The sequence below is a fragment of the Penaeus monodon genome, chromosome 5, assembly GCF_015228065.2.
Source record: "Penaeus monodon isolate SGIC_2016 chromosome 5, NSTDA_Pmon_1, whole genome shotgun sequence".
Lineage (NCBI taxonomy): Eukaryota > Metazoa > Arthropoda > Malacostraca > Decapoda > Penaeidae > Penaeus > Penaeus monodon.
In genome coordinates this window covers 50063773-50073772 of record NC_051390.1, presented here as the reverse complement: position 1 = coordinate 50073772, position 10000 = coordinate 50063773, and the positions used below count along the sequence as shown (strand labels likewise).

General features: G+C 34.5%; 1 protein-coding gene across 3 annotated transcripts in view; it reads left to right on the top strand.

Moving 5' to 3' along the window:
- LOC119573250 (poly(A) polymerase type 3-like) overlaps positions 1 to 10000 on the top strand; it is a 25759-nt gene that overhangs the window by 338 nt on the left and 15421 nt on the right. For 2 of the 3 annotated variants that reach the window (XM_037920379.1, XM_037920380.1), the window contains exons 2-4: positions 8976 to 9123; positions 9397 to 9481; positions 9757 to 9933. In XM_037920379.1, coding sequence (XP_037776307.1) covers positions 8981 to 9123; positions 9397 to 9481; positions 9757 to 9933 — 405 coding nt within the window. In that variant the 5' untranslated portion in view covers positions 8976 to 8980. Of the gene's footprint in view, positions 1 to 8699; positions 8814 to 8975; positions 9124 to 9396; positions 9482 to 9756; positions 9934 to 10000 lie in introns of all 3 variants that reach the window. The other variant, XM_037920381.1, reaches the window with a different exon arrangement.

Here is a 10000-nt window from a genome sequence, read left to right as displayed (position 1 = left end):
AGAGAAAGAGTGAGTGAGTGAGTGAGTGAAAGAACGAGTGTAATGTGAGGGTGATTCATCCGTAATGTGTTTTTTTTTTCCTCAAATGTATGGTGTAATTTCCGTCTTGTAGTCTTTTTATTCTCTATCTGAATTCTTGGTTTCGGAGGTGGTACTTTATTCTATTTTAAGGCCAATGATTTTGTTCAAGTTTTATGTTCCTTTGTTTTCCAGATTGATGGAATGTCCTCTGCATATGGGCCATATTTTCCTATTTTTCGTACGCGCGACTTTTATCAGTAGATAGAGTCCTTATATATTCCCGCAAACAAAGATGTATGTATTTTTTGCCAATTCATTCTCATACTTTTTCCTGGTAGAGAGTCCCAATGTCAGGAAATGTAAAGGGTATGGTATTTGTCAAAGCGAGCAGCGCACCCTCCGGAGACCAAGGCCCAAAGCCAGATTTTTTTGTGTATAGAATTTTTGTATTTATTTGTACATATGTAGCCTTAATATTGAGGTATCGTGCGAACCCCAAATCTAAACCTAACCTTTCCTACCATCTATTTATTCCATAGATTGGGTGGGGGGGGGTCCTTTTACCCCCATTATTAGTAATTTTTGCCAACTTACAGACAACACAACATCAAGAGCTAGGTTGTGGTTCTGTTCACAGCATCGTAATGCTGACTATTGACTATTTTTCCAAGAGTTCCGGTCATGTGTGCACATTGTGGAATTCTCAAACTCTGCTGTAAGCATAGTACTGAATCATCCAGTATTGTCTAATCCAGGGTGCGGTTCCCCCTGCATTCTCCCTCCTGGGGAATGCTACTCCCCAACCCCCAATCCTCCATGTATTCACGACAGGAGGGAACGGCAGACAGATTCAGCGTCGGGCACTCTTCCCTGTCATGGGTATAGCGAGAATTCCATACTGTGCATACGAGATCAGAATTTCTGTAAAACTAGTCAATAGACATCGCATTACGTTACTGTAAATATGGTCACTGTAAAAAACTGTGGTTGTGTGAGTGTATTCTGGATTTAGTCTCTGAGCGGCGATATGCAGTAAACATTTTCATCATTTCATAGTAAATATGAGGCCGCAGCAGCTGTACCTGTTTTGTTTATGACTCCATTTCTTATGCTCTGCCAGATATCAGTGTCCATTTCCCTTTAGATCTGTTCGTTGCCCTAAGTAACATTAATTAATAGTATTTTAGGGAAAGACACAGCCACAGTTTTTAATAATTGGCAGTAAATAATGGATACCGCTTTATTAGTTTACTTTGATTTGATATTTACTTGGATTACAAATTTCAATTACAGATATTACTTTATATGAAACACAACATGCCATTTATTTTCATTATCAAGTAGTCAGTTCATCAATAAATAGGCAAACAATCATCCACGAGAAATATTCTGGTAAGATAGAGCAGAGGCGAATTCCTTGCAATGAATATCCATGTTGCTATCAGGTACTGGAGTTCAGATTCTGAAAGTGGGTATTTAACTTTAAACTTAATTATTGTAGAGTAAAACAGTGACTGTATTCATTTATTAGAGGGGTGCAGATAACTAAACTTTTTCTTTCGGCTCTGCTCTGTGCATTAGTATAGGTGAGTAAACCTACACCATATGTATTGTAGACTAATCAGGTGATTGTTGAAGCTCTGACTTGCCAAATGTGGCAGAAGTTGTTGGCCTTTGCAGGAGTGCAAAATGTTGAGGCTTCTGTATTCTTTATGTGGTCCTTTTTTGACATTTATTAGTTTTCATAACTTAAATATCTTTTATTTTGAGTCTGACACCATAACTTGTTTACTGTAAATGTTCAAGGAAAGACTTCTACAGATATTTGATTAGTTTTATGGATTCTTTGGTAGCATCTTTCTTCAATACCAAATAAGGAGCCTAGTCTAGATTAATAGTATATCTTTAACCAAATCTGAACCAGGTATCACAAAAGTCAAAACTAGAACCAAGAGCTTTTGTGCCGTGTGTATTTGTGCAGAATAGTTTCATTCCTGATTTAGGTCATTTGCTCTAGATGTACCCTGCTAAGTCATTCCTTTTGATAAGCTGTTTAGTTTAGTCCCTAAGAATATTTACTTGGAAATACTTTGTAATAAATTGCTTTAATATCTATAACAGTCACACTACAATTTGAGTGGAGAGAACTAACTCACGTGCTTTCATCTGTCCTGATGTCTATATCTGGAAATGAGGGCCTTGTAATGAAAAATTCTTCACTGGGTTTATATTTTGCAGTGGAATTGCTACACTTTAATTTGTTTTGCTTGAAAAGAACTTCATAATAAAAAAGTTAAAAACAAAAAAAGGACCAGATAAAAGGAGCATTGCACATATAGACAAAACACCCAGAAATTGGGAGCAATAATGTGTGGCATGAACCTAAACCTTAGCTTGTACCAAACAACTAAAAATAACCACACAAAGTAGATATTTTCAAATAAGGGTTATACACCAGGTTTTGATGAGCAGCATGCCTCAATGGCCCATGCATGGTCCAAAATCCTGACAATAGGCTTACTTGAGTGGTGACTCATGGCTTGTTAGTATCCATGATACCAATGGTTTTGCATTATAAGCCCATCTAGTCTGGTTGTCTTTGCATTGAAGTACACATTAAACCAAGTCCTAGCATAGTCAGCACAAACTAATGTAGTAAGCTTAAATTTAGTATCACTCTAGCTTGGTGAATTTTTAACATAGGTTTATGTTCAAAAGTATAATTTTATGTTACTGCTAGGTAGTGTTTACTGTTTACAAGGTGGATCCCAAGAATCACACAAGCATCTCGATTAGATATCGTGTTATTTGAGATATATATAAGTATAAGCATGTAAAGGAGACTACAATAAGAGAAAAAAAAGAAACATTCTATGGTAACAAGTTTTCTTTGCATGGAGGTTTTCTATTTTATTTATTATTAAAAACAATCTAGTAAATTATATAGAGATCCTTTATAGCATGAGATCAATGCAGAAAATGATTAAACAAAAAATGGTCATCATTGCCTGGGAACTGTCTATGCACAGTATATACAGGAACATATACATTAAGAGGAAAAAGTGCTTGATTTTTCTGAAATGTAATTTTCTAAGAATACAAGCCAAATTTCTCAGTTCATTGGTCACAGTTTTTACCCATTTACTCAGTATAGCTGATTTCAAACTTTGGAGATTTATGTTATCAATTTGAAATTTCTTTGATTATACACAAGATGAAATATTCTGTATTACTGGTATTTACAACATGAAATTTGTGCAACAATGATTTCTATAGTGATAATTCCTTATCCTGCATTAGATGAAGCTATTTTCTATTGAAACAGCTGGTTGTAGATGAACCATTGTCAATACCTTCCTATTTGCTAACAATACTGCCCCTTGTAAGGTTAAAGTCTCCTTTTAACTGCATTTTCTAAAAATTGTGTATGCCACAGTTGAAATTGTTTACTCCAGTGACTGACCTTCTTTTGACTAGGTAAAAAAAAAAAGGATCTTTTGTTGCTTTCATCATCTTCAATTCTATTTTTATGTTTATGATGAAACTGATCAGAGGAAAGTCAAGTGTTATCACAAAGAATATATCCTTGAAATATGTTTACATTGAGAGTGGCCAAGTGTTTTGAAATGTCGGTAGTGAGTTTGCCAACAGCAGCACCTTTCATTGAATTTTTCTTCCATTGTGGAAGGCCATGCATGGTTCCAATGTTAGATGTGGATTTCTTAATTGGTGACATTTATGTTTTAATTAGGGAATGTTATGTCCTAGTGCTGAAAGACTTGGTTACCTTTCATATAATTGAAAAAGAAATGAAAATGCTTGTTGAAAAGTTATCTATAATATCTGAATTAATATCTTTAGAATGCCTACTTCACGTATTAGATACATACACGTATGAATATGTAAAAGGATAAAAAGTTTCATAGAGTTGATAATGTTACTAGATTTTACTGGTTAAGAAAAAATAAAGTTTTTGCTGCATTGCATATTCCAGTAACAGAACAAGTCACAAATTTTTTTTTGCCCCAACAGGAACTGAATACAAATGTAATGCTTGGTTCCTCATGAGACACAGCACAAAAATGGAATGGGTACTATTCATTATCCACTTTGGTATGTGCTTCATCTGACGGGGAACTCTTGACAAGTTTGAAATATTATGTTCGTATTCAGTTCACGTTGTAGCAGTGTTTCTTTTTATCTTTATGTACTTGTTACTGTATTTGTGTTCAAGTTGCAAGTTAAGGAAGCAGAAGTGTTCATTGTCAGGAAACCTTTTATAACCAGATATCATCTCAGAGGTTATTAGGTCTGATCTCTTGACAAAAAATTTACACACATTAGGTGCAGAGATATCCACTGCTGCTTAAAGTTTTTTTTATGATTTTAGTTTGCAGAAAAAATTAAGGTCCTGTATTTGAAATTGAAAGTGTGGATAACCTAACAACCTAACTGATGGGGATGGCAGTTACATACATACCATTCCCATTGTGAATTTAGCTTATTAGTTGTGCTTACATGTAGATGGCTCTACAAGTCACATAAATGGAATCAATTACTAGTTACTATTTTGCCATTTTCGAAGGTCTGTGTCATTCATTATGCTGTATCAAGATAGTAATAGACTTTTTCTTGATTAGACAGTATACTATCTCTGGTGTAGTCTATAATATTAATAAGTAGCATAGTGTTTCTCATGTCACTTTAAAAATGTTTTTGTATTCAGTTTTCTGCAACACACCCTGTGCCACCGACAAGGTGGGCAGGAATAGGATCCTGAGCATGGGAATTGTTGCTGGAGCCAGCGCCCTTCAAGCTTTGGCTTGTAGATGGTACATTCCAAAGTTGTTTACTGGTGGAAATAAGGCAGGAACCCTTTTCAAAATACATACATGTTTAATCATCCTCTGAGATCTCTATGCTTGTGAGGCAAGTCAATCATGTCACCCCAGCCCTCAGAGAGATTTTTTCTTGAAGGCTAATTCTAGTCACCAAATTTATTCATGACATAACTGTCATGTCACCTAGATACTATGGGGTAATAGGATAAAAAAGAAAAAACAAAAACAAAAACTCAAAGAAAGGGAAAATCAGGTTAGATCATATAGGTTTGCCTAATGGCTGAGCACTTATTGAGTTTACTATGTGTAAAGACATTTAACAAGGCAAAGATACAGTGACTATTACGTTTTCTTGGTGCCATTGGGTTAACATTTAATACTGCCTAGTTTTTGCTTTCTGAAAAGGTTTCTGTGATATGTTGATAGTAGTATCGACAGTTAAGATAAAGAGGTGAACCCCTTTATATTTTCAGTTTTGACTCTCTGTAATGGTGGTTATTTATTCATCTTAGATGAAAGAATGAGAGATATACAAGACATTATAGTGTGCAATTATTATAGTAAAATGTGTATACACCTTTCTTTAAATACGTGTTTGCATAGATTATGTTATATATTCATATAAAGAATCTTCGGTTTGTACTTTTGAGAAACAGGTCTGCAATGCCTTTTATAGTTCTGCCCTTGCTGAAACTGTAAACTGCCAGTGAAAACAAATTCTTGAGCAGATACTACAGTTGTTTATTTATTTGCATAAACTGTGTAAGACAATTTAAATCATTGTTGGTAGCAATAAAACTTGATTCTGACCACTAAAAACTGTCAAACAACAGATTCTGAATACTGAAGTGAACTTGTACTGTATTAAAGATATGACTGTTTTGTTTTGCCTCTAATATTTATATATGCCAGAACCATTCAGAGGGTCATAGTGCAGTGGCAACAAAGATTTTTTAAATTTTCATTTATTCCTTTTTCACAGTAATAGTGGTACTAAATTGTTTTAAGACAGAGAGAAAAATTGCCTAATGCAGTTGCAGTCTCATATAGTTTGTGCAGTACATGGGCAAAATTTATCTCAGGGGTAAGTACAAGTAATTTTATCTAATTTTTCATAATCTGAGCAGGGAGACATGGGAAACAATACAAAGTCAGCTTCCAAACTGGTTCATTTAATATTTGGAATCAGGTCTTTGGGTAATATTTTTAGGGCGAAGGAGATCAACATGACAGAGTAAAATCTATTCAATTTATGTGATGATTTTAGTCATTCCTTTTTCCTTTAAGACTAAAACAGATAGTGATGATGTGTCTTACGTATGTAGCATGGTTTTTGAATGTATGATTAGTAGTGAAGTAATTATAGTGTGTATGGTATATATGGTAAAGGTAATTACAAAAATTGTAAATATTTGGAAACTGGTATATTTGAACATGAGCTGCTTAAGAATTATTTGGAAAAGAAATTTGATTGCTCTATACAGAAAATTTGTATTGAGGGATACAGTTCTACTGTAATAATTTAGCAATGATGGAAACAGTATTAGGTGATATGATCTACATTCGCCTTGTGTATTTACAGCATCAATAAATGTTCCCTCTAATAATTGATGTGTCTTTGTTTCATTATATTACTTTAATGTGTCACTTAGAATTGTTTTTGATAATCATTTTGAGAGCTGTCATAGCTGCAGAATGTGTTTTTACATTCCTAAAACACATTCTCTTTTCATCTCTCTTTGGTAGTAAATTTTGAGTCAGAGTATTGTTACTACTGTTATTGCTGTCACATTATTTAGGGCTAGTTGTAAGCATTTCTAGAGGTGCTAAATTACTCTCCTTGGTAAAGTCAGCCGTATGATTTTCAGTATACTGGGGATTGTTAAGAAATACATAATGAATGTATGAAAATTACAGTGCCATTTTGAGTTTTTGAACCTTCTGAAGAAGGTGGATCATTTTGCAACAAAAAGCTTCTACTTGTCACATGTCATAATATAAGCTTGTGTTTTGGACAAAGCTTGCACTTAGAGAATATCACCATTGCTCTCTCTCTCTTGCTCTCTCTCTCTCTCTCTCTCTCTCTCTGCTCTCTCTCTCTCTTGCTCTCTCTCTCTCTTGCTTCTCTCCTCTCTCTGCTCTCTCTCTCTCTCTCTCTCTCTCTCTCTTCTTCCTCTCTTCTCTCTCTCTCTCTCTCTCTGCTCTCTCTCTCTCTCTCTCTCTCTCTCTCTCTCTCTCTCTTGCTCTCTCTCTCTCTCTCTCTCTCTCTCTCTCTCTCTCTCTCTCCTTCTCTCTCTCTCTCTCGCTCTCTCTCTCTCTCTCTCTCTCTCTCTCTCTCTCTCTCTCTCTCTCTCTCTCTCTCTCTCTATATATATATATATATATATATATATATATATATATATATATATATAATCCATCCATTCATCCAGTTATCAATCTATAATCCTTCCTTCCGTTCTACCGTCATATCTTCCATCCATCCATCCATCCATCCATCCATCCATCAGCTACCCATCCTTTTGTCACTCTATCTCTCAACCAACCATCCATCCATCTATCCACCTTACCTTCTATCCATTTGTACACATACATACATAGATATATACAGCTGGCCGAATAAATTTGTGGCCACCCTAAAATTATCGGGCCTGGATTTTATTTGGTAATCCTGTTGTGCATTCAAAGATAACAATATAAAATCTGTTCTTAAATGAACAGTGTTTAAGAAAGTTTAAGCAAATTTTGTCACACATATTTTATTTTATTTTATTTGAAATGAAATGAATTTGAAAGCTTTGGGAAAAATAGACACTCCTTGTCGTTATTTTTTATTCAAATTTCAACACCCCCAGTCATACATCTTACATATTCCGTTGTTAAGAATGGATGTTCTACACTAATAGTAATAGAAATAAAAATAAATATAAAAGTGTGTAAATGTATGATATAATTGGCTTTTGCCTAGGTATCCTTTTCCCTTTCCATAACATTTGTAAGTTGATTACCATTAACCAAAGTGTTTGTTTGTTCAGAGAGTGAAAACATATGTTCCTAATATATTTATTTGTTCTCCCATGTCCAGTAATGAAACAGTTGTGCTACATAGATTATCATTTGATATGTACTTCTTATAAAATGTCTGTTGATAATCGTGCTACTTTCACAGCCCTGTTTAGCCCACATTGCTATTGATGCTTAAGTGGTATAAAAAGGAAGGGAAAAATAATAGTAGACAATGATGTAGCATGTCAGTGTGTGGTAATTTATTTATTCTTTTAAGTATACTTAATTTCGAGAGGGTAAATCTTTTGGTGGATGAGTATTATACCACGTTTTCCCAAACTTTTTTTTTTGTCTTGGGAGAATACCAGCTGCTCTCTTTCAAAAAGTTGAGGGTGCCAAATTACATCTAAATTATATAATTGCTTATAAATACAAATGTGAAAAAAAGTGTTTAGAACACCCCCCCACCCCCCACCCCGTTCTTTTGACAAGCGATCAATCAAGTAAAAACAGTGTAAATGATATGCAAAGACAAAGGCATGTATAGGCAACATATGATATGAAATATCTGTTTATTTAATTATTATTATTATTAGTTTTTAGACTATTTAACAGCTGGGCTTATATTGTTATATTTGAATGCACTAGAGTTACCAGACAAAATCACGGCTCGATGACCTTAGGGCGAATGCAAATTTCTTTGGCTAATTGCATGTACATGCTTATATAAAGATTAGGCTGGGGATGATGGTATTGAGAAAGTAATAGATTGAAGATGAAAAGGTATAATGTTTATAGGCATAATAATTAGATAAGTCCTTCTAATGTCAGCCAGAGGTATGTGTTTATCGAGAAGATATTTATTTAAGTAACCCCACCTTGGTATCTGAAATGTAGAAGAGATTGAGAACGCGATTTCACTTCTCCAAGTTTACAACCAAAAGGGTTTGTGTGATTTTATAAGCTTTTTCATGAAGTATGTTTAGATATTGTAAACTTGATCATTTACTGAAGGAAAATTAAGTTTTGTGCTTTAGCATAGATAGTTACCATTTTTACATTTTAGAATAGTGTATTGATTCCTAAAATTTCCTATTCTATACTCAGGCAAGATGGATGCTAGTAAGACCTTAGGAATGACGTCGGCGATCAGCCTGGCAAAACCCAAGGCGTCTGACTTAGAGCATACAAGGGAACTGGAAGAGTATTTAAGAGATGCGGGCATGTTCGAGACTGATGCAGAGCTAAATCACAGGTAAGTCAAAGAAGGTTAAGCAAGCACAAGCAAAATAAACCTGTAGATGGAATAAGATTTGCAATATCTTGATTATGTAAGTTTTAATGATTGGAAATACATGCTGTCTGAAGTTTTGTAATGAATTGTAAGGTAAGTGTTGATATAAAATAATCTTGCTATTTTACTTTGGTAGGAGTATGAGGTTAATATTAAGAAATATATACTTGGAAGCTAATACTACTTCCCACATTCATGGCTACAGTTGCTTGTAATAATTATCTTGTGTTGCAGATTTGAAGTCCTTGGAAAGCTGAACAATCTTGTAAAAGCTTGGATTCGAGATGTAAGCATAAATGTCAAGAACATGCCCCCACAAGTAAGTGACTTAAACTAAACATCTTTGTGTGTGTATTAGTGTATATCTATCTCTGTGGGTAATATCCAGGTAGAGTGGTATTAATCATTTTAGAGGAAATGGGAAACACATTACCTTCATGCTCTTCATGAGGAAGGCTTAATGACAGCAGTATTCCCAAAGCTGATCTTGAAATTTTGAGGATATTGTTCTGATTCAAAATAGCTGCCTAGTTTATGTTGTTGTTTTCAGATTTTATCATACAGACTTTATATTGATGTACACCTTGGTTTCAGATTGCAGACACAGTTGGTGGTAAGATTTGCACTTTTGGTTCCTACCGATTAGGTGTTGCAGGGAAAGGTGCTGATATTGACGCCCTTTGCGTTGCCCCAAGACACATTGAACGACAAGATTACTTTACAAGTTTTTATGAACTGCTTAAGGAACAGAGTGAAGTGACAGAGATGAGAGTAAGTATTAGAATATTTTTTTTTTACTGTAGTATAAAGATTTGTCTTTGTCACAATGATTTATTCT